The sequence below is a fragment of the Ammospiza caudacuta genome, chromosome 8 (assembly GCF_027887145.1).
Source record: "Ammospiza caudacuta isolate bAmmCau1 chromosome 8, bAmmCau1.pri, whole genome shotgun sequence".
NCBI lineage: Eukaryota > Metazoa > Chordata > Aves > Passeriformes > Passerellidae > Ammospiza > Ammospiza caudacuta.
In genome coordinates, this window is record NC_080600.1 from 20,696,339 (window position 1) to 20,722,340 (window position 26,002).

At 40.3% G+C, this 26,002-nt stretch overlaps 1 protein-coding gene across 2 annotated transcripts in view; it reads right to left on the minus strand.

Moving 5' to 3' along the window:
- Positions 1-211: 211 nt before the first annotated feature.
- UBE2E3 (ubiquitin conjugating enzyme E2 E3) overlaps positions 212-26,002 on the minus strand; it is a 51,230-nt gene continuing 25,439 nt past the window's right edge. For both annotated transcript variants that reach the window (XM_058809224.1, XM_058809225.1), the window contains exons 4-6: positions 5,457-5,589; positions 3,590-3,737; positions 212-2,572 (exon numbers count right to left, since the gene is read on the minus strand). In XM_058809224.1, the coding sequence (XP_058665207.1) occupies positions 2,475-2,572; positions 3,590-3,737; positions 5,457-5,589 (379 nt within the window). In that variant the 3' untranslated portion in view covers positions 212-2,474. The remainder of the gene's footprint in view (positions 2,573-3,589; positions 3,738-5,456; positions 5,590-26,002) is intronic.

Genomic DNA, 26,002 nt, shown 5'->3' on the forward strand with positions numbered 1-26,002 from the left:
GTGCTTTGGATCTATTTCCAGCAGGGGTTTCTTCCCTCCCCATGAAAACAGACACACATTCTCATTTAACAACTAATTGATTTATTTAACAATACAAATTTCTTTCTACTGCATGGTTTAGCAGAGAGAACTTGAGAAACAAAATTAGCTTCTTTTCTTTTTCTTTTAAAGTTTAAATGTTTACACAAAAACAACCTTTACTTCAGTAAATATAAAATTTACACACAAAAAAAATCTACATTAAAAAAGAACAGAATCATGACAAACCAACAGAAAAAAAAAAAAAGAGGATGGGAATTCAGTGTAAAGGATCCAATTGGAAGGAAGGCAAGATGGGGCAACACTAACAAGGCATCCCATTTGTACACCTAGGTATCTGAAGCTGGAGGTACTATACAAACCCAAAACACATTAAAATTATAATTAAAACCTGTATTTTTATAGCAGAATATTTTATGATATAAATATCTGTAAATTCTGTAGGCAACACAGTTAGTGCAAGAACTCCATAGTTTGCTCTCCACTGGAAGGTCACTGGAGTGGTGTAGGAGCACCCTGTGGCCCACGAGTGCACTAATGGTCAGCAGGGAGCAGACTTTAGATGTGCAGCCTGGATGTGATAGCCCCTTGTTTCTTTGCCAATCTGTGCTATTTCTCACACATCCAATGACATGACAAGAAATTCTGGTCACCTTCAGCAGTGATTTCCAGCACTTCATCTCCTGGCATTAGTCTGTTACCTGACTTAGGCATATTCACCTGCCAGATCCTGTTTCTCATTCCCTTTTGCACTTTTTAACCTGAACTCTAAAGCTATCTTGTAGCTACCAAGAGAGACTGGCTTCTAGGTTGAAATATTTGGGATACACAGTTCTTCAAGCCACCTTCAGGCATCTGTAGAAATACTTAAAGTAGGGTGAACAATTCATGGTCAAAGGTTATGTGATACAAAAACAGGGACCTGTATAGTAATGGTTAATTTTAGAGCTAAATCTTTAGTATTTTTTGTATTGATTTAATATTTAAACTTAACATTCAGCTTTCATATATTAAATGAGCAGAGCATCTTATGGATGGAAGTGCTATGTTATCTCCAAAAACACCAGGTAGTAAGGGAGACTGTAAAATTTAAAAATAAGTGTAATTTTAAAATCATTTAAAGGAATCAAGTGTATTTTTTTATAATCGATACTGTGACTGGCAAACTATAAAAGCTTAAATTATAAAACTATTAGTGACTCTACCTTTTAAACTGTATGTACTATAAAGCTGTATTTTTGTACTTACAGATGTTACAAAATTTCCAAGGCAGGAGTGAAGGGGGAAAAAGGTAGTCTAAAACACTTTCACAGATTTCATTTTTACTAAGAAAGGTTATTTCCTCCACAACAGTTTTATGTCATATAAATCTGATTAAATTCATTGTATTCCTCTCTTTTCTGGGTAGATGATACAGTGTTCAATTATGCTTTGGAAGACCTTTTTCAATGGATAACTCAGTTCTCTAGGTCAGCAAGTCCAACTTGCTTTACTCAGAAAAAAAAAAGCACCAGACTATCTCTAACTTGTCCATCCTCCTGCAAAAAACCTTTGTAGCAAGACTGAGGCAGCCTGTTCTGAGAGCAGGACTGGCCCTGAAGCAACCAGCTACATTAACTTCTGGAGTAAGCATATGAAATGTGATAATTTCAACTTGAGAAAGAGCTGAAAAGTATTAAATTTCATAAAATTTTAGAAATTTCACTTGTTCTGTTAAAAACAAAACAGGGAAAACTTAATCCACAGGTGTGCATTAAATATTTAATAGCAAGCCTTTGCTTATGCATATTAATTTAAAAATTATCCACAGGGATCTGTGATACATTGGCCTTGCCTTGTTACTATAACTAAATTTATTAAAATATTAATTTAAAATAGGAAAACAAAGAAACTACTCCTTGGGGAACATGTTTATTGTGTTTGAGATGATACACTGGGTGCTCTCTGAGCTACAAAGGGAAAAAGGAAATCCTTTCATTACAAACTGACAAAGGTAAAAGTTAAAACAGTTTTCACAACAGCATGTACCACATATTGGAAATAGATCTGGGTTTAATACAAATGACATAATTCCTAGTAATCTACAGCTAACTTTAATAACTTCATACAGATAATGAATTAGGCTAAAATGCACTATAATATTTGGTTGACTTCAGGAACAGTATCCTTAGTACATCACAAAATACATTTTGATATCCCAAAGAAGCAAGACTTGCAAGTAGGCATTTTAAACATAACTAATCTACAGCTACAAACTTCTACTCTTGATAGCATTTACCTTTTTGGGGAGCAGTATCCCAGTCTTCAAAAGGATAAAAGCAGAGTAGAATCAGTATAACATATACACAGAAGTCCGTATTGTAAAGGCTATAAAGATTTGTTGCACACTGCAAAGTTGCCTTCTGCACCTTCACACTGCACAAGTAGTTTGTCATTTATGTTGCATATCTCTTGGTCCACTGTCTGGCTATCCTGTCATGTTCTGCTCTGTTGGTCAGGTACTGAGTGGCTATGCTTCCAACCAGAGGGTCAGCTGCAAAAGGCAGGAGAAAATGCATCAGAATCCATCCCACAAGTAACAGTCCCCAAGATAAAACATATTTTAAAACACAGCATCCATTCCAAAATATAGTTTAGACCAGAAATATAGTGGAGCTCTCCTCATATAAGACATTACCAAGAAAGCACACATGAACAAAGCAAACAAACAGGAAAAATCTCTTGTGGTTATCTGCATATGAATGAATCTTGCCTCAGGCAGGTGCTCTGCTTTCAGCCCTTTGCCTGCAGGACCCATTCAGCAATGCTGCCCCTAACAGGCACCCTCCTGTCAGGGAGGTGCACAGGACTAGTGGCAGTTAGAGCATTCGGGCTGCAGGACACACCGGGGAGCCCTTCAGGAGCCACCAAGCCTTTGTACCTAAGAGGCTGATCCATTTCTCCCTCACTGTGACCACTTTCTGTTAATGAACGGTCCCTTAGCACTATTGCTCAGTTCCTGCCCTGACCGCAGGCAATTAGCATCCATCGCCTAATGACACTGGTCACACATTGCTGCTGAGAATCTGTACTGCTTCCATGGAGCTCCTCCCCTCCCCACAGGATCAAGGAAGCCTCTTTGAAACAGGGAGAGTTCTCTCTGAACATCACATCCCTCACATTTGCAAGATTAAGCCTTTCAACTGCTGTCTTAAGAGACTTCCTGCAGCTTCTTCCAACATGCAGGATTTATAACTCAGAAGAATGTTGCTCCTTTCCTGGACTGAACACTCCTTTGCTGGACCTCCTTCAATACAGACCTTCAATGACATCAGCTTATTTTCTCCATCATATCTTGGAAAAAAAGGACTTAGTGGTACTTACTTTCTGCTGTGTCACAGTAGTAAAAACACCATTAAAAGAGGGATCATATCCAATATGGAGTGCTTCACCACAAATTAAAAAAATATTAAATTTTATTTAAGCTGCATGCAATCAAATATACAAATTACATTCCATGGCAACTAAGTCAAACGACTGAGAGTCTCTCAGTGAACTATCAGCTCCTCACCTGGGTTGCAGTCTGTCAGAAGTGAACAAATAGACAGCAGAACCTTTGAAATAGTCAAAGCAGGGCTCCAGTTGTCTTTCAGGATATCCAGACAGATGACTCCCTGACTGTTGATGTTGCAGTGATAAATTCTGGTGCGGAAAGTAACCTGAAATCACAGCATAAGAGACACAGAGAGTCATTCAGTGCTGCCCAGGGATGGTGCCCCTTGGCTCTGAGCAGCCTGGGGGACTCCCAGTTCTGCAGAGCTTCTGCAGACACAGCTCCTCTCTGCTTGGCTTCCAAACCACAATTGTTTAACAGAAGAGTGACTATTTTCTGTAGCCAGGCCTGCCTTTAACAAATCTACCATGATGAGATTAGGGGCATAAACTGCTTTCACACAGGCTCTCAGGATGGTACCCACAAAAGCAAGGACCTATTTTATATATGGTAGCTATTTAATGAACATACCACATGTCAGGAACATTCTAATCACAAATGTAACTTCACTGTCATTTCTGAAGGTAAAGAAGTACACAGAATTTGTCTGCATGTGCAGTATTAGTTGATCTTTTTCTTTCTTTCAAAAGACTAAATACAGACCATGAAAATTAGTCTTGTTAAATTAACAATGAAATCTTTGTCCTTACCCTTCATTAGGCAGAATATAATATACAGCCAAAACAATGCTATTATACTAACTAAATCCATCCTTAAATTATTTCAGACTAATATTGATAGAACATGTGAACATTCTGCACAAATACGAAGTGAAAAATGTAACTGCTTTAATTACACAAAGCACAAGAACATATGGAAATTTTTCTTTTTCATACTGATGGGGGGGGGGAGTAGAATCCACAATGTATCCTGAAAATTTAAAAACTATCATGCTCTAAAAAAATCTACAAGATTTGAATGAGGAATTTGTCTAAAACTGTGCATCACTTCAGTATAACATTCTTAATTCAGAACATACTAAATGCTGTGGGTTAAAGAGAAGTGTGAAATACAGAGTGTATATTCTTTATGTTGCAATCATTCTAGGAATGTAAAAAGGTATTAGATTTATAGTAACATAGTTATAGCCCCCAAAGATGTAAGCTGTAGAATGTTGTGTGGTAAAATGTATTTAGTTATGAGAGTTTTGCAGTGTCTTTTCTGGTGACTTGGTCAAGAGTTGTAATTTGGCAGCAAGGGAGGGGAAAAGGGAATGATCTTTACATTCTTTCATATCCATTAGTAAATTACAATTTATTAGATGTCCATACTATTTCTGAGCAAGGAACTGACATTTTAATTTAAGATTAGTTTAATGTAATAAGAAGAGCTTTTGCTCAAAAACATTATCAAACAAGATTGCTTATTTTAGCAGTCATAAATAGACATTTTAAAATAATGGAAATTCATCACACCAATTTACCCAATTTTAAGACACAACATAATGCTCCAGTTTTCTATGTGAACTTTTTATAGCTTTTTATTATTTCTTAAAAAGTTACTGATAATATTTAATATGGAATCTGGCTCATAACACGAAAGACTATTATACATATATTTTAGCAGCTAGAATGAGAAGAAGGAAACATAAGAAAGTCTTGTGTTGTCTTCTACTAGAACTAAAATTTCTTGAATCTTACCTGTTGATCAGAATCATCATCTCATTTATCCCTTGGTGAAGTTTGGAAATCAGTACTGACTGTGGTAATCAAGAAGTAAATTAGATGGAATTTTTCTGAGACTGCAAGCCAAGATTTTGGACCTTGTAGTTTTCAAGAGACCATAAACAGATCTGATATTCAGAAAGTGATGTGCAGTCACTTGGTGCAAGCTGTATTCTTCTCACATGAAAAAATGATAAGCACAATAAAAACCTTACCCTTACCTTTGGTGGCTTGAATGGATAGTCAGATGAAAATGTGATATCCAGGAAGAAAACACCTCCTTCATATACAGAACCTGGAGGTCCAAGTATAGTAGATCTCCATTCATAAATGTTATCTCCTTTAGGACCGGCACTGTGTAAAGAAAAAAGGGGAGAGGAAAAGAAAGAGTCAGATGTACCCTTGAGAGAGGCATTTTATGGATTCCTTCAGCATTCATTTTATTGAATAGAAACCATTTGATTATTTTTAACACCTGCCCAATTTCCAGCTGATTTCAGTGGGCTAGGTGTTTTAAACTGGCACAAAAGCTAGGTACTCTGCTGTCCCTCTGGAGAGACAGCAATGAAATAGAATGGTCATGCAATACTGGTTTTTCACTGTCCAAAACATATCCCCAGATCTATTTTCTTGAGTCATTGCTCTGAACTTCTACGTCACCCTTTCATCACCTTTTCCACACCACCCTTTCCATGCCATCATATTTGTACACAAAAGGAGTTTTACGTCTTGACCATATTCATCTTCTCCAAGCTTTTAGCAGATCACACCTTCATAAAAAATGTGGCTTTCAAGTATATTGATACACATTTATTGCTACTTGTTTCATAGGCTAGAGTGAAATGTGTTACACCTCTGGGCAGCAAAACTAGGGAAGGGCTAGAGAATCAAGTAACAAGGAATTGAGCTTCTTGCAGCAGTCATTCCAAAGCACTGTTTCTTCAGGATATATCTGTGTTATGCCTCTGGGCAATAGGCAATGAGACAACGAGCCAAAAATACTTTCTTTTCAGAATGCATTTCTCACTAGGGAAAGGGTTACTGCATAATTATTATTAAAGTAAAAGTTTGGAAGAATGGATAATGACCCAGCATTTTCTCAACTTCTGAGCTGTCACTAACGCTATTATCACACAGTAACCATCTAACCTCCTCACAAAAAACCCTAACCAAACAAAAAACTCCTCCCCCTTGTCCCCCAAAGGAACAACCACCAAAAAAATCAAATCTTTAGCAAGCCTGGATAAAAATTAACCTAACCTTCCACAAAGGGTCCTGAACCCACCCTACTGAGAGCCAAACTTACTGAACTGACTGCTCTGGAGAACAACAGCACTGAACTCATGCAGACACAATGGCTTGATCACATCAATGCAGATAAGCCAATAACACAGCACTGTGAAAGATCCTTTCAGTTTTCCCCACCTGGGCAGTTTCCCAGCCATGCTGAAGCATCCCCATCCTTCTCCTCTGTGGTGCCCAGGATCAGGCCCTGAGGACTGTCACACATGAATTGCACATGAAGCGAGGGACAGGGCACGGCACCACACCGCAGCCTGGGAATTTGTGGTTTCTGGAACTGCTCAACACACAGAGGAAACTCCCAACAAATAAAAGGCTCTTCCTATGCCATGTCACCCCATGTATTTGTCATACATATGTTTGCAGTCTGTAACACAACATGTTGGACATCCATCCTTACTATGTAGTCAAACATGGAGACACTCATCAGAGACAAGGAATATGAGCAGTCTGCACTATAGATCTGCAATCCCCCCCCCCCCACCAAAATTTAGCTATTTTTACATTAAGATCATTTTTGAGAAAAAAAATGCTAATTTTGATTATGAATTCACTTTCAATTCATAATTTTCCAAGGTGCTTTTTATCTTGTAGACATTTCATGTACCAAATGTTGCAGTTCTTTCATAAACAGGGCAAAATAATAATGGAATTTGTATGATATCCTATTTATTAAAAACAAAAAAATATTATAGAATGCTGGCCTCCAGAGCACAGCTAGAGAAAAAAAAAAACCTACAGGTGCTGTCAAAAATAAAGTTTGGGTCTAAAATCTTTCTTTCTGTTTGCAATGCATACATAAAAGTGGAAGGAAAATACTAGAACATTTTAAGGGGAAAAAAAAGGGAAATCTAGAAGCAAACAGGTCCATTTTTGGTAATGCAATGAACCATTTGTACCTTCAGTCACTCCAGAAGATAATTTTATTCACACTCCCTAAAAACCAATTAGTGTAAGAACTGAAAATATTGGGGCAGTAACGACAGCATTTTAAACCCACACAGGCCACTGAAATGTTTCAATTAATTCTGGACATTCATCAAGCTTACAGCTAATTAGTATTGTGCTTGAAAACCAAATTTCTGTGGAGGAAATCAATTTCAGCATAAGATGTCCTAATGACTGCTTTATAGTTGAAAGCAGAGGTTAGTTCTCTTGCCCTGCATGTCAGGTACCTTTCTTTCATACACCCCCAACAGCTGGATGCATTTCACTCAAATTAATGAAATGGATGGATCAAATCTGTTCCAGCCCAATGAATCAGTCACGATTAAGTGCAGCACCAGTCCAGGGTCAAACTCTCTGGTAATCACTTACCAAATCAGAGCTAGGGCATTCATAAGCTGGTAGCCACAAAACACAAAATCTTGATGGAGCAACAGGTCTGAATGACAACTTCAGTGTTTTGGCTATAGAGCATACAAGTGCAGGCCATTGCTAACAGCCTGCTATCCTCCTAAATTAGCTTCAGAACATTATAAATTCAGTAAAGGCATCAATACTTCCTTCTCAATAAAAAATCCACTTGATTAATTTTTTCACAATATGGGCTGAAAAAATCTCAGACAAAATAACAAAGCAATTTAATTGAAATGACAAAATATTATTTGCAGAATTAGGGAGGTTTACTTCATACATTAAAGATGGATTGCTTTTTAAAAATAAATTAGAGTTAACTGGCTGCATCTGCTTCCTAAGCAAATATTCATTATGCCACTTCACTGAGGGATATATACCTGATTCAGACAAGACAAAGGATTTATGACCATGCTGTAGCCAATCTAGTCCACAGAACAGATTAAATTTACAAGTGTGACTTCAGATGGTAAATTTGAAAAGACATGAGGTTAAACTTGAGGGGCCCATGGGTTCACAGCAGGTCTGTCAAACCTAACTCTGCTGAACCCTGGCTTTCAAGTTTTCCAAAGACGAAGCACAGCTTTTCCAGAAGAGTGTTAAGAGCATTCATGTGGATGCAGCAGCATTCACACCAGCAAGAAGCCTGTTAGACTCCCAATGCAGTGGTTACAGAAATCCAAGTTCAGCTTTTGTTACAATCTATTAAATCAAAATGCATTGAAGCTGCCCATATGGAACGAAATGCAGGACAAGAAACTAGGATAAGAAACTTCCAATCTACAATGATGCTGGTAGCATTTTGCTTTCTGCACTCACTAAATGCACTGCTGTCAACAGCCCTCCTCTAAAACACAAGACTCAAAGTTTGGTGACAGAATGCAACTTCATAGTCCTGAGACTGTGCTAACTGAGAAGAAAAAGGATGAAGGAAAATGTAATTTGGCTAAATTTGATGTTAATGCTGTGTTATGCTTTATTATGATATTGAATATGAGTCTGCAACAGCATATAGCAAACTGTGGTGGTGGGTGTGCTTGTTTTTGGAAGCTTCCAACAGTGAAGTGTGACTGACTCTAAAAGCCTTATGAGAAATGTCATTGGTATCACAGATGACATACAAATGTCATTGGTCTACACCTCAAAAAAAAACCACTGGGGGTGTCTACATGGCACAAGTTTAAGTGGTGGAATATTTTCTCATGTTCTCCTCTCAAAGGCTCCACCCTCAGGTGTGATACCCAGGCCAGCAGAATTATAGAAGTGTAAAGGCTGGAAAAGATCTCTACTCATTATTACCAAGGCAGCAGCTAACAAACCAAATGAGGCACCTGGGGTGAGAATTACATAAGGAAAGACCTCCCTCCATCCTTCCCAAACATTTATTTCAAAATGAGATTCAGCCAGAGTAAAACTCTGGGAAGTTCTTCATAGAATGCTCAGCCACAATTCTGTCACTATATAATTTTTACAGCAGTGTAAGTGAAGTCAGTGCTTTAAGAGAGAGATAAGATATCTCTTTTGATTTTTCTTATTTCAAATGGAAGTACTAAGTAAAGAAAGAAAAATGCCCTCAGGCATGTTTCACAACCTTGTGCTTGAAAAATCCACTTCATAATGGTACAGTATAGTAAAGCTCTGCAAAATCTTCAACCAGCTTTGGAAATTGACTTTTACAAATCCTTCTGGAAGAAAGGCACTCAGGATGTTACCAGCACAAAAGACTGTGTTTTGGACACACACACAGCTAAAGCTGTTGAATTATCTAGTTCAGTGTGACACCAAGAGATACAAAAGGGGCTGTGACAGATCCCACCAGCATATACAATTCAGGTAAATGTACAGACCCCATCTGTAGGGACTCTGCCTGCTTTACTGTCTCAGCTTCTGAGCTTGTATAAAAAAAGGCTGTATTTCTCAAAAAAGAATTGTTCTTTCCCAGTTCATACACCAAGACTTTCTCCACTTTGCATGCAATATGAACACCTTCTCCAGTCCAGCCCATTTCCAAACGTGCTTGGGGGTCACCATGTGGACTAGCTGAATTGAAAGTAGTTACCTGTTTTGAAGGGGCGTGAATCTGATTAGGCAAAACTCGAGAACCTTTTTCAGCACAACAGTTATATCTTCAGAAGGTTTGTCTTTAGTTATATCTCCACACTGGCCAACAAAATTTCCCACACAGAGGGTTGATTAAATGAGCTTTTCACTTTTTTTTCTTTTTCCACTAAAATGAACACCAGAACTCTGGCTATGAGCTTTAAACTCTGCTTAGAGCAAAATGATGACAAGCTTCACATTCTGTGCAGGGGACAAGTTTACCATTGCTGAAAATTTTTACATATCTAACTTATTATTTGATATGAATTGCTTTGTGGTGCTGAGCAAGTTGAAAAGTAACCAGTGCCTGCTGCCAAGACTCCTGGAAGCAGCAGCTGACTGCAGACTGGCTCAGATGCCAGCACCAGCACAAGAACTGCTGCAGTGGGGAGGAGGGCAAAAGAGGGAAAAGAGGGGCTGCAGCAGCTCAACCCAAACTGGCTTAACACATGCTAGAATTATATTCTGCATGTGTAGCTCCAGAGCTACAGCAGGGATAAAGTCAGGGCTCAGGATCCTCTCTCTGACACTGTTCCACAATGTTCATTTAGCATGGGAGCTGGAGAGTGATCCAACATTATGGGCATATGTACCAGGACAGGGCAGGCTCCATTTGGGTTCTGAAACACTAGCCCAACAATGTCCACTTCACTAGTTAAATAAGAGTGCTTAGAGAGTCTCAAAACAAATCAGCTGAGGATAAGAATCTGCTTTGTGTAATGCAGAACTGGAGACAGATGAAGCAACACTTGGTTCAGAGACTATATAAATGTAATGTGTGGATATAAAGCATTAAAACACTCTGGGAATACCATCTTTAGCTCCAAAAGCAGAGCAAGTCAAAGGAATAGAGAAAGCATCATGCATGCAAATACACATAAATCAATGTCTGATATGAGTTTCTTTTACTCCACAAAAGAAAAATGTGAAAATAATAATCATTTCAGGGGAAAGAAAGGTCAATAAACATCTGAGTGAAACCAGTCTCACCTAGTAAAATCTGTTTTTTGAAAAGCCAGATCCAGCCCAACTATTGCTTCCTCTACTACTAATAATTTAATATTCAAAGCAAATGTTCTCTGTGGATATAGCTGTAATGTTTGGGTTAGCCCTTGGAGCAGGGCTTTGTACTCCTCTCTAAGGGAGCTGCCACTGCTTAGGACAAGCTAGGGAATTTGCAACTCTCATGGAATTCTGCTGTTGAGCTTGGACCACTGGTACCCCTGGACTAAGATATGCTGGAACTCCATTGTAAGAAAAGCCACCTTCTCTCACAGCCCAGACTCGAGGCAGCTGTTGGGAAGTGTCATTTTACTGCCTGCAGCAGGATACAGAAGCTCAACCCTGGGTAAATCAAAAGCACATGGACAGCACAGACACTGGGCGCTAAATCCTTCTTTCCAATAGCTCAGGCAGCTGCACTAGTTGCATCACATTCAGCAATTAGATCCTGCTACAACACAGACATGGAATGGCTGTGATCTTAAGAAGAAAAGGCTCACACTGTGTATGGTTTTTATTTGAAGCTATAAGCATGATTTATCAGTGGAGATAATGTCTACTGCAGCAAAATTCATCAGGTTATATACAAATTAAGTATAATCTCTTCCAACATATCCCAATATTATATATTCATACATAACTCTACTTCCTTCATATTTTCAGTCAGTATAATTTAGTGAACGCCATTAACTACATATTGGCTTACATTTGCAATCTAGGAAAAATAATTTTCTTTCTGATAACAAATCTCAATAGAACTTTTTCTCTGCTGCAAATGCCTAATTTTTAAGTAGTGCACTGCTATAAAATTAGCTTAAGACAGGCTGTCTGCTTATTGCACTTAATAGACTCAGAGCTGAAAAGACAAACATTTTTACTAGCAGTGAGTGTGCTGGGACTGCCTGCTGATGTTTAGATGGTAAAATATTTGTAAAAAAAAAGGAAGTAGTAAATACATCATTTTGGTTTTACTGCAGACAAGATAAATATTCTGTTTTACACAAAGAATAATAAACATGACAGGGCAATGACTTGATGAAAATACCTGCACAGATAAGGGGCAGAATAGGGTACACAAGTAGTCTCCCAAGTCTCTGACAAGTAACCAAAGCACTAGGTTTCAGCAATTCCCATTCAGTGCTTGAAGGTTTATACATCTGAACTTTAGAAACGCCACAAACACTCCTTATCCTTTAACCAGGTGTAGATAAGTGCTCCCAAGAGACAACTGACAAAACTAACTTAAATGGCAAGTTTTCTTTCTTGTTTAAATTGTCCTTAATGAAACAAACAAACAAAAAACCAAATAGTAACAACAGCAGTAGTATTAATAACAGCAATAATGATAATAATATCAAAAGGCTCAAGCTCTGGCCTGGCTCTAGGTCCCTTGCACGTGAGCATGCTACCTCACTTCCCTGGAGCAGGTTGCCAGGTGCCGGCTCTGACAGCAGTGCCAAGCCTCTCTGGCATTTTGGGCTGGGCAGGGGAGGAACCAGCCAGTCATGCCCCAGCAACTCCCAGAGGTGGTGCAGCTGCTGGGGAGCACGGCAAGCTGCTGTGGGGCAGGCTGGCACATTGGCTCAGGCAGGGACAGCCAGAAAGAACTCTTTGATAGCTTGTACCCTTTCCCCATTGTGCCAAGCAAATGCCAGAACAAAAGACAATACTGCAATGGGAGAAATACTGGACTTTTTTATTGGTAGGAGTTACTTTTCCAAAGGGATAGTCATAGAGTTTCCCATAGCCTGCTGATAATTTGTGTTCACAAAGATCCAGCTTTTCAGAGTTAGGCTTCATCTCACTCCTGTTCTCTCTTCACCAAGCAGCAGCTTTCACAGGGCAGGACTCCATAAAACTGGAAGCTAATTACCAGATGTCTTGGAAACCTTTCCAATCTGCACAGCTTCATCCAGTTTCCAATGCTTAGGATTAGCCCTTTTGGAACCTCCTCATCCTTATTTTGTGTAACAAATTTTCAACAAGACAGGAGTTCTTTGTTCTCTCCTAATAAAACAACCTAAAATGTTAACACTTCAGCATGAAACTAATGAACTAAATGCACTTTTCTGGAGATCTGAGCAGATGTACGGGCATTTCCAAACTTATGTGAAAACATTAATTCTGGAAGAAGTCCTCTAGGCTGTGTTTTTAAAATAACTTCAGAACTACAAAAATTAATACAAACAACAGTTGTAAATTATCCGTGTTTTGCCAAACATATGGCCACTCAAGTGCTGCACTTATTGAGAATAACCTAAAATAAAATCTTATAGGAGGATGAAAAGAGAACCAAGGACCAAGTCAGACATTTACTTAGATGCAACAGCTTTGTCCACAACATTTTACTCCAAGTAAATGCTAGTGGCAATGCAAGATATATACTCTGCAGAGCACTGAGCATACAAGTCTACAATTTACAAGGATGAAAATTATTTTTAAATGTCTTCTCTTGGGGTATACAGTGAAAAAGATGAAGAGTTGGTTGAGTATGAGTTCCTGCGGTACTGCTGACACAGGAGACTGTCACTTTGATACAACCTATTTCACAGGGATACTTATGAAGTAACTGGATGGACTCAGTACAAAGTGGGAATATAGACCCCAGTATAGACCCCATGCACATGAATCCTCCAGCTGGAATGATTGGGAGGGCTTTGAAACACCATAGAAAGCAGCTGGAAGCATCTCTGTATGTGCAGCTGGTTGCAAAGCAAATGTCTGACCATGCTCTCGCTGTGCTGTGGAAGGGGATGTAGTAGGAAATGTAGCCTTTGCCCAGAGCTAAGAGGAATGGGTGACATACAGATTTTTGGTAGCTGGACAGTGGCAATGTCCTGTTCAACATCAGCATTGCTTTATTTAAACTTCTTTGGACAAAAGTTTTCACCTTGGGCAAAATACCAGGACTGCTGAATGCCACCTGCAGAAAGACTGCCATGACTAAAAGTGGAAGCGATACCTTCACTTTTATTTTGTACAAATTCTACCCTGTGGATGTTGTCAATTACATACTATAAAAATAAGTAACCTTTATCAGCACTCAGTTTAAAATGTATTTAGATGCATGCATTTTAGGTAATAAGCAAGCCTACAATACTCTGTATTTCTTGAGGGCTGAAGGTCATCTGTTGCAGGCATCATCTCACCTCCCTTCTCCAAAATACTACCTTAAGTACCTAAAATATGGTTCTTAGTAGATGATATTCAAAAACATTCAGAAACATCAAGTTTATAAGAACTGACACTCAGCTGGAGTAACGTCCCAAACCACGTGACACATAAATCATTATCTCAATTTGACTACATTTTAAAGCAAACACTAGTATTCACTAAAACACCTCTGTGGCTAAAAGGAAGTGGCAAACATAGAATTAGCTGTGGTCACATGTGGATGACTATCCAGGAAGACTGTGGTGACATGAAGCCACTCTTTTAGCAGGTACAAAATGAAATAATCCTTCTGTTGGTGGCATGGCCCAAGCAGCAAAACTGGGAAATGACTGGCCCCTTCTACTACATGTTACATCCTCTGTGCCTTTGGGAGAAAGGAAGTAAGAAGCCCCATTCATTCAAGGCAGTGCTGCTCCTGAGCTCCGCGGCTGTGACGAACTCGAGGCCCATGTGGGCTTCCACATGGGTGTCAAAAATGAAATGCTAAAGCAGCAACACTGCTTTTTTTCAATCAGACTAAAAGTAAAAAACTGTTTACAATATATTCTATGAAGAGAAGTACTGCAAAATGTGGTATTATTCTCCTGCTGACAGTCAATGCTGAGCTGATCTATCAGTTATTTCTGACTTTTTCCATAAGCTTTCCTTGTCAATCTTGGCAATCCTTGGCAGCTCTCGGGAGCCTATCCTAAGTTTTTGCATATTTAAAAACAAAAAAGATTTACACCATTTTCCTCCAGGGCACTTGGCTCCCCAAGCTATCCTGAATGCCTTAAACACTTTCATGAGTCTTCTTTTTTTTTTAATGTTAACAAATTTCAGTGGTTATAACAGCAATTTTATGAGTGTGGCTTTTTGAAAAGATAGATCACCTAGCATGCTCTGAAGCAGTCAATCTATAACACATTCACATGCCTCTCAAACACTTCAGAACTCGCACATCCTTTTCAAGATCTGCCCTGGAGAGACCTCCAGCACCTGGCATGACCCCAATAACCACTGACTCATCTGAGCCATGGAAGATGCAGCAATCCATGCCTTACACAAGGTGCTAAACCACTCAAGGTATAAAGACAGCAATTAGCCCTATGAAGTGGAACATGTCATGGTGATATATTTTTGATGATGCTTCTTTGTGTTCTTCTTTCCCTTTTGAAACCTTTATATATACTCTATAGATTGGCATTTCTGTGCTTCTTGGATCAACTAAGCGGTTATGCCAAGCCTTCCTACGAACAAGAATTACATTAGTCACTTAAAAATCTACTGCCTACACAGTCATAAACTAATCCACTCAGCTCAATTATATTTGAGCTACAGATCCTGACCAGACCTGCAGTGTCGTGTGGGGAGAACTTTGTGGAGCACTGAAAAGGGTGAGCCTGCCAGGCTCTGGAGAGTGCCATTGGGATGCCTCTTGCAGACCCTCCCCAGGCAGCAGGAATGGTGTGGCAAGGACCTACCTTGCAAATATCCCGGCCTTCAAAATCCCTAATGCTCTGAAGGTCAGCCTCCATCCTCAGACCCAAATAAGAGCCAGGATGCAATTTTGCTGGCGCTTCCAATAAAGTGCTGCCTAACAAACAGGCACAGGCTGGATTTTAGCTTCTGAATGGTCTCTGGGCACAGCTCCAAGCAGCAGATCATAGAGTCAAGGAAAAAGGTGAAGCAGGAATGTCTAAGGGTTGTATCTAAACAACATGGTACATATGATATGCCAAGCATAAATAATCTAAACATAGCTGTCTATCTGGCATCAGAAAGCAGCCAACAGAAAAATAAATCCCAGCTTTTAAACACTGACTTGCCTCCAGCTTTATCTATTTGCTGTTTGACTAATATTGACAAGTTTGGTCCACAAAGCTAATGTACCACTCCTGCAGACTGTATGTTTCCAGCTTCCTTATAGTTCAAATTTTCAAGCTCTTTACACCTTCCCACTCTATTCACAGCCTTCTCAACCTCCCTTCAGGAATGCAAGAAAAAAAGTATGTCTTCACTAAAATTTCAGCCAGCAGAGACTGACTGCAGTTCTCCCAGAATGTGCATACGTTTTCTCTACCTCTCTTCCTCCATCTGGCTCAGCTGAATGCCTCCCATCTCTTCCAAATAGATCTTCTGCCCTTTCCTTGAATATGCCCCTAGTAATCCTTCTGTTACTCTTCTTACAATGAAGGCAATCCTTATCCCACGAGGACAAAATTCCTTTTCCTAGACAATCCCTCAGATTCAAGGAAGAAACATTAATTATAAATGACATAGTTACATGCTCCCTATCTGTTGAAAATACATCAGACACACAGCAGTACCAAAGTGTCATTCACCATCACTGATTCCAACTTGCTTACATTTAGAATTACTCACCTTAGACTCATATTCAAACTGGAGGACTTTTATTTACAAAGCTTTACTTCTGGGCATGCCATACAACTAAAAGCAACTACTGAGAACTATAGTGTTTTTTCTTCCTGAATTTCTAGTCAAATGACCCTCTTTTTAGGTGGCTGTGTGAATCAACACACACAGCTGATTGAAGACAACAAAAAAAGTACAGCTGAAATGCAAAGAGTAAATTTATTTTACTACGTCACTGGCTAGAGGATCCCAAAACCAAATTGGGCCTTAGATACCCAAATTGAGGGCACAGGCACTGCCAGGCTCAGCCCAGTCCCAGGCAGGGCACCAGGGCTCCTGTTTGCACCCATTTATCAAAGGGCCACACATGGGTTAACACCATGCTGTTATTTTCCTCTCTGCTTTTTATGATCTCTGTTTTGATCTCTCTCCCAAGACAGGGAGCTCAAGCATGTCTGGGAGAGGGCCTCCAAGTTTGTGTAAATACCTGCGTTATCTCTACACAGAAATTCCTCTTCTCAAACAAACAAAGGATAAACAGCAGTAGGCATAATATATGGTTTCCCACACTGTTATTCTCCAGGCCTTGGCATTCCCAGCTGCAAGGTCACTTGATGGAATCTACCATCCTCCTTGCCATTCTTTCACTTTTAACCCTTCCCTCCCCACACCAGCAAAATACTTCCTAGCTGGCTTATGTCTGTTGCGTAATATGAAATTAATAATGTTTTTACTATAAATTAAGTCTAAAGAGGATGATGAGTCTAAACAGCCTCTAGCTGTTTGCATCTTAATCTCAAAACTATATCAATGCAAATCTGCTGCAGTTACCTGAAATACTTTGATCTGTTAACAGTGCTTATATTCCTCCTGTCAACATTTATTTCTCCTCAAAAGTCTTTCTTTTAAATCCAGAAATATTTCAATAGTAAGGAATAAAAAATGAAAAGGAAAATGACAAGGAAATATTAGAGGAGATGATTAAATATTCATAAACTAGGTAATGCTAAATTCAAAGTTACACATGACAATTTTAAGTCTAAACTCTCCTATAAGTTCCTGACATTCCCTTTAACTACCTGACTGTACACTCTGTCTTAAATAATGTTCCACAATTTCAGAGACACCACCTATTAGTAAGACAAATATTTTGTACCCATAACCTATACAGCAAAGTGTCTATACCCAGCTTCCTGCCAGTCAAAATACCAAAATACCAGAGAACAGCTATGGCTCACATGCCAAGCTGAGTTCACCACTAATATCCCTTGAGAGAGTTACGAGGGCAACAGCTCCACTGCTAAAAGGAATTACATGTTATACAATCATTAACTTTGATAAGGAAGAAAAAGTTTTGGAGAATAACAAGGCCTTTTTGCTAGGAAAGATATCAAATTAATGCCACTGTCACAACAGAAGAATGAGGCAAATATACAAGTAATAAAATATAACAGGATGTATTAAATGCACGTAAAAACAGGCAAAACCAGCATCCTCAATTTGAAAAACAAACAGAAAAAGCCACTGTACAGTATGGGACAGTAGTATGTACAGTTTTAGAGATACTGCAATTAGCCTGTTTGCACATTCAGATTTGCAATTGTTTTACACTTGAGTATTTGTAAAGTTGTCCAAGCAGCACCAGCAGCTACATTCCTTCTGACCTTAGTACTCCAAATCCTCATTTTTTGTAAGAAAGCCTAAAAATGGTAAGACATAAAAAATCCTCTGATTTCTTCACAGTCAGTTCTCAGCCAAATATGCAGAGAGTTTCCTTGCTTGCTCTCAGTTCCCTGACCACATCCCTTGCCCTGCACAGTGCTGCTTCCCTGCCTCCTGCTTTCTTTCAGATACCTGACACTGATGTTACTTTTCTGCAACTTGTATCTAAATCAGAGCTTGAGATGATACATGGCAATACTCAAATATTTACAAAAAGACTAAGGATTGAATAATTTGCTCTGCAGACCCCCATCTGTAAGAATGGTTTTCATCTGTAAAGACATTATCTCATCCACCCTCTATCTCAATAAATAAAACTGTAAACGCTTCTTTTTAAACACATAACAGAAACATTTGATTTCTTTTGATTTAGTTTTCTCAAATACTGTACTTTTACTTTAGCTAAGGACTTAGATTCAAAACATAGCTGCATTACTGAAGAAGACAAAAAATTATCCCAGCAGCAGTGCATCTGAACTAAACCAACTCTCCCTGAAGGACAAAGAAAGTTCTTCATGTACCTGAGGCTGGGTATCCCAGCCTTGCAGCTCAGACACACCCACAGAAGATACGTTGGCAAAAGCACAACACAACACACACAACCTACAGAAACATTCTCAGGGATTTCTGCACAGCTACTGAATTATGACCTTCAAGAATGATCAGGCTCCAGCAGCCATCTCCAAAATCAAGCAAGCAACCAGAGTAAGAAGCAAAGAGCAGCAAGAAAACTCCACCAGCATGTGGTGCACACAAATAATATGGAAAAGTATTAAAATTGCTTTTCCCAAAACTCACCTCAGTGCCACACTCTGCTCTGGGAATATATGACACATCAGTGCTGAAGGAGGGAGAAGCAGGCCTTCCTCATGGTAACTCCATGAACGAAGTCTGGAAACAAGCCAGCTGAGTGCTACATCAACCCTGCCTGGCATAAGACAGGTGATGCTGAGAAGTTCAAGTTCTCTGTAAAGTGTTCACTGGCCTTTGGGCTGTGCCCTACTCTGTAACTGTGAGGCATTTTCCAGGTCAGATGCCGTCTCCAGACTCCAGACTTCAACAGATCCCACAGGTGTTGTAACAACAATAAGCCAAAAAGACCCAACAACTGAAAACTAAACCCTCAAACTCTGTGGTTAGTTGGTTTTATTGTTTTATTTTGGGTTTTTTTTTTTTTTTTTTTTTTTTTTTTTTTTAATCAGAGAAACACCAAAAACAAACTCTGCTGAGGTAGAGACTAATTTGGTATTTGATGAAGTAAACTGGACTCTACCACTTCACTCACTGCATTCCAAGGAGCTGTTCATCAAATGAAGCTACTCACACAGGATTTTATAGAAAGTAAAGTCTGGCTGGAAAGGGGTCAGTACTGCTCCCTCAGCACCTGAGGGCCTGCCTCTGTATGTTCTGCACCAAAAGGATGGACAAGATGATCTCTACTAGAGCTGTTACCAGTCTTAGATGGGAACACCTGCTGAAGAAGAGATTAAAGATGTCATTGCCCTGGCAGATGTACCCTCACGCAGAAACTAGCGACACTAAGCCTGAAATTTGACTCCAAGGCAACATCCAATGTCTTTTCTGTGTGCTGACACAACGTTAACTTTTGAACCCTAATTATGATCATTGAGATTTCAATAAACTTACTCCACTGCTGAACAACAAACAGAAACATGTTATCAGGCAGGGTTTGTTCAGAGCTGCCAAGGAGACGCTTGGCATGTCCCACTCCTCTGTTCCTTTCAGTGGGGCTGTTCCAGGACAAACATGCTTTCAGAAAAATTTAAATAGTCTGGAGCAGCTGGATGCAATCTTGATTCTTACTTAGAAGAGCAGCATACAAAGGCATGTCCAAAAATGAAACAAAAGCTGTGTGCTCAGGTCCAGACTTATGGGGAGAATTCACATGAGTGCTGAGGAGCTGTCAGCAGAGGGTCAGTGGGAACTTGTGGAGAGGAGTGGAGCAGAGAGAACCCTTTTCCCACTGTCTATGAAAATCAGGCTCAGCTTTACTATCTGGGAAATGTAACAAATGCCAGCAGCAGGACGTTGACTAAATAGAGCCTTAAAATGATAAATCAGATCAGCAAAATACACAGTGTTACCTTCTGTTCCTAGAGGGGTAAGGGTTTACACTGTCTGGAACAATTTTAGAAACATTCCATGCAGAACACACTACAGGAGGAGACCCTATTGTCCCCATTTCTGAAGATTTACCAGAGACCTTGACTAGCCTCAGGAAGCCAGGGACATCTAGGCAGAGGAGCTGATTTCTCAGCCTGAAGCTGGACTACTCACTACCTATGTCAATGTGATGAGCAGGTTTAGCTCTTGAGCTGTTAATGGCTTTTAGTGGCAAATCCAAGAAACATGCAACAGGGCAGAAGAGAGAAGGCAATAAAGGCCAATGAAGATCCAAAACTGAGGACATTTTCCTATTTAAAAGGTTTCTGGGTAGATACTCCTCCCAAGTTTAATGGAGGAGGTTGAAAAGCTTTCAGCAGAGCTATTTTAATCTCTAGCATATCACAGGATGCATGCAGGGTTTATAATGGTATATTTAGTTGGTATGGAAATATTTTGCTGGCATAGGCTATGCAGAGAATTATTAAAATGAACAAGTGATTTCAGTCCTTTTGACCAAATTCTGTTCTCAGTGTTGTCTGAGGCTCAAGTAATGTCACTGATGTCAGTGGAGTTGCTTTAAACAAATGCACAATTTGGACACTAGGAAATGCTAGTAAGAATTAATTTACTTGGTTCAAAATTAATTAAAAGATGGAAATTTGTGCTTTTATCTAAGGCATAAAGTATACTTTAATGTATATCTAATAAATGAACAATAATTAACATTTAACAACTAACAACTAAATTATTAATATTCATAACGTATAGCTAATGAATGTTTAGTCAATGAATTAATAAACAATGTAAAAAGAGGCAATAAAACTAAAAATGAATCAGACCTCCAGTGCTTTAGATAAAAATCTATTTATAATTTCTTCAGATTTGATATTTGTTTTACAGAAAAATCTGTAAGAACCTCTACAATCTCTCCAAATAAGATACAATCTCTTGGCATAAGAAACAAAATCTCTTCAGGTTATTTCACTGTTCTGAGCAAGGGCAAATCCCACAATCTTATTATTTACTTTCTTGGTAAACAGATTAGATCCATATTCAGCTATGGTGTTACATATGCATGTGACAACTGCTGGCATATTGCTCTGCCAGTGCTTAAGAACATTTCTTTACCAGTTAAACAATCTCTCCCAAAATAAACACATCTTTTCTGTTCTCACAAGCCATAAAGCAGTTCAAGAGCCCTGAAATGATCTTTTCATTAGTCTGAGATGCTTAAGGATCTCAGTACTGAAACATCCCCAATAAGCCTTATGAGTCAGGAAGCAAATAAATCCTGCTCTCCCATTCCCTTAATAAGAATGCCTAATAAAAATGTAAACTAATTCTCTTGACTGCCACTATCCTGTCTGCTGAATGAAACCTTCCTTTTCCTTACCATATATTTCTATAACTTTAAAGCTACAATATATTTATGGCTGTTTGAGATTACTCAGCCAATGCCACAAGCTGGCACTAGTTTCTTAACTCCCCTCATTTTTTTCCCTTGGCTGAGGCCAGACAAGATCACCCGCCCTACTAGCGAATCCATCCTCCTCAAGTCGATACTGTAATAACCTCAGCCAAGTCCATCCTCCATCAACAAAGCAATCACAAAGCCCTTAGCTTGCAATATTTCCTTGTTGAAGGTATACTTCAGTAAATTTTAATTATCTATTTGATTATAAACATTTATGGGGTTTTAAACTCAAATGAATATTAAATATACTTAAACTGTGCTTTCCTTCCTCTCGCTGTAAATGTCTCCTTGTCCTCCTAATGCAAACAAATACAGACAGTGCTTCTCCCCACAACATTTGTCACTGTTAGCAGCCAGGAGGACGCTTCTGTCCCCTGTTCTACCTACACAGAGGTCCTTGCTGAGCTCTTTTCCTGCATCTCCAGGGTCTCTGCAGGGAAGTAAGAGCTCAGGCAAGTAACAATTTGCCTGTCCAGCAACAAAAAGAAGACAGTGGAGAATATGGATATTTCAGCACATTTTTATGCCAGACCTGGAAGCCAATCAAGAATTCCAGCAGGACTTCTGGACAATTTGAAAAGCTGTAAAAAATAAAATAATCCTGAAGCCTCCAACTAAAAGCCAGGGGTTATAAGAGAGATTCTAGAAACTCTGGGATGATGCAGAAAAGCAAGTTGTCTGGAGAATGGGTCAGGACAGTGCTGAAACAGGCGCCATTCTCACATGTGGCCAGTAACTGCAAAGCAGAGCCATGCCACCCACACTAGCCTTTTGCCACTCTCTGCTCTAAAGCAGGATCTCGAGATGTGTTTCAAGGCAGAGTTACCACGGTGGAAGCTGCCTCAGAGAACATGAAAAGGATGAGACTGTTGGAGAGGTGGGCTGCCTTCCAACACACAGTGCTGGAAGCAAAAGCAGGTTCCTTTGGTCCTGATCAGCCATTTAAATTGCTGTCCAGCCTTCTGCTAGGGAAGCGTTTCTTCAAGCTCACTCCTGAGGGCACACATCTTGCCAAGGGCCAAACAGGGAGAAGGCTGCCAATCTGCTTTTCCCCTCTGCAGCAGGCTGCTGCTCCTTGCAGCATGGTCAGCACATGAAAAGAAGTGCTAGGCCCTCAGTCACCCATGGTCACAGAGGACACGGCTGGACAAACTGATCTTTTAGGTGTGCTTCTCCACTTTTGCTGGGCGCTCTCCCTCCTGCTACCTCACATCTGCCAAAAGTACTTTCCCTGGAAACAATGATCCTCTCCCTCCTTGTCTCACACCTAACAGGGCAAGTGTCTCCCTGGCCACAGAGAAGGCTTCCAGGCAGAGATGGTGCTTGGGAGCTCTGTGAACATCAAGGGAAATCAGGAACTGAGCACCATTAACTCCTTTGTGGGTTTGTACAATAGCAGTTAGACCACTTAGGAGACAGCCTACTTGTTTGTTTACTGTAAAGGGCCTAATGCACAATTAGGCAGAGGGCTCTGCCCTTCAAAGTCCCTCTTCTTTCAGCCTGTGCTCTAACCTTTAGATGAAAAACACACAGAAGAAGGGAACTGAAGATGTTTTGCCCATGTAATATAAGCAGGTCTGGTGGCATGCTGATACTTCCCTGTCTCCAAGAGGATAGCAGCTGCCTTGCTGCTTCAACCTCCTGCTCCTGAGTTGATTCACACAGTGTGAAAAAAAATAAAGCCACAACACCGTGGGTCTGAGCTGGGAGACAGGCAGAGCATCTTATGCAAGTGTCATTACACCATTCTGCACACAAAATGTCCTGCACCAACCTCTCTGTACCTGCATGAGACATGAGTATTTCCTCCTGATAAGCTCCAGTTGAACCTTTTAAGTAATGGGTTTTTCTTTAAATTAAAAAAAAAATAAAAAAACCAATTTACTCGAGTATTGATGTTTTCCTGGAGCACAGGAAGATACAAGGCAAGGGAAGAGCTCCTTCTGAGTAAACACTCTCCCAGTCTTCCTGCTCCAGGATGCTCCTGTTGTCTTCTCCACACAAGTGCAGGGTGTGGAGGGAGTCCCTCTCAAGGGCACTGGCCATCCTGCCCTTGCTGTGCTAGACTCTGCTGCATTAACACAGCTCACAGGATGCAGTGACAGTTCTGTACTGAAGGGCAGCCTTCAAGATGAAGTTAGGCCAGCTGGTGTTCCCTTACAGTATTCATGCCTCTGTGGAGATCTGCCTTTTGGCCCTCTCTGTCAGGCCTGGCAGCTCACCTGTGCCTCATGCTCCTTGCCTTCCTGCCAGCAGCACAGGAAGGGGAGCTCACTGCAGCACTGCCCCAGCCCTGCTCCTAATGCTGCCAGCCACACCCCCATTCTCAGGGAGAGCAGCTCCCAGAGCCAGCAGGAAATCAAGACAGATCCCCTGGTATATTCTGCCTACAAGTCTGGTCAATGCTTTTCATATATGCACATGACTCCATGTAAGAGCTTGCTGACACCACACTGACCCTCAACACAGCCCTGCCTGCCTGCACAAGGGCTGAGGCTTTTCTCAGCTCCCTGCTTCTGGCATCTAACATGACTTTCTTCCATGTTCACAGAACAGACTCCACAAAAGTCACCCAAACTGTTTGGATCTGAAAAGACAGCTGGGATGAAATCACTGACAATCATAAAGGTGTGTTTCAGGTGCTGAGGACAAGCCAAAGTGTTTTTTTTTTTTTTTATTATTGCAACTGATTAAAAGCCAACAGAGAAATTCCCATGTCTGGTGCTGAGGTAAGACATCAGATCTGTTTTATATGATTTCCTACAATGCTGACTTTACACAGGGAAGCTCAGCCCTGTGCTGAGGAAGACAACTTCTGCAGTGATGGCAGCCACGTGTAACACAGATCTTCAAGTCTGCTTCTCACAACCAGTAAAAAGTGCATTTGCTTCCATTTGGCATTTTCCCACCTTCCTGGAAATGCCATGGTTAAACAGTGGGGTTTTCTTCCAAAAAGTTGTGATTTAAAATAAACACACACAGTTTCTTTAAGAAATGAGAACTCAATCCTGATTTCAGCAATCACACAACTGCTAGAGGAACAGCACTCAGCGCCCAGGCCCACCAGATACACAGAACAGAGGCAGCTGGGCAGCCACTGCCCATTCCTGCCTGGTGCCTGAAAGGGACTGATGATCTTCTGGGATGAGACATCCTAATTCTCATCTCCTCCCATCACCACAGATATGCAGACATTTCCTATTCAACCACAGGAGCTGCCAAGGAAGGGAGTGAATGACGAGGATCTGCAGCAGCAGGGTTATAATCTGCTCCTGTGACAGAAGAGGGCAGCTCAGAAAGAAACTGACTCCTGACCTGACTTTTTATTCCACCACTCATCCAGATTACAGCCCAAAGCATTCACAGTGTACTGTGAATTTGAGCATCCTTTGGGTCATTTCCTGTTTATGCACATTGTTAATGAATTCAATAGCTGCAAGTCAGGGAGGAGATAAGGGAGCTTGAGATCTATGAGTGCTTCATCTGGCCCACACCTGCATTTCTGGCATACATGCAAAGTGCATCCAGATCATACTCTCTTCACTGTAGGTAGGAAACACAGGAATTGCCTGCATCCATCATGTGGAAAGTGTACTTAACTGACTTCTACCAAGGACACAGTTCCTCTGTAAGACACTCTGAAAGGGGTATGTGCTACCTCCCTGAGCAGGGCAGCAGCCTGAGCTCTGTTTCCTAATTATGTCTGACCTGGAGGATATCAAGATAAGCTATCCAGATCTCTTTTTCAACCAAGCAGGAGAACTTTTAGCTATTGCAGATTAACTCTTCAGTGCAAAAACTGTCCTTCTGGACATGTCTTTGTTAGGATTAGCACAACAGGGCCTCTGAGAAGTATCCCAAGTAAGAAACCAAAAGGAAGTATTTGTAGTGTTGAAAAGGCCTGTACAAACAGACAGTGCAAATGAACAAGAGCCCATGATGCCTTTCAACCCTCTTACTTACTGGGTAGTGCTAGGGTTTGCCCATCCTTGTCCCACATTGGAGCCCAGAGCCACTCCTGCCCTGAGCATTACACCCTTCAGCACTTACTGATGACAATAGAAGGTGCAGTTTACACTTACTTTTACAGCTCCATTAAAAGGTGACCTGCAAATAAAAAAAAAATCAAGCACATTTAGTATTATGTGCTGAATG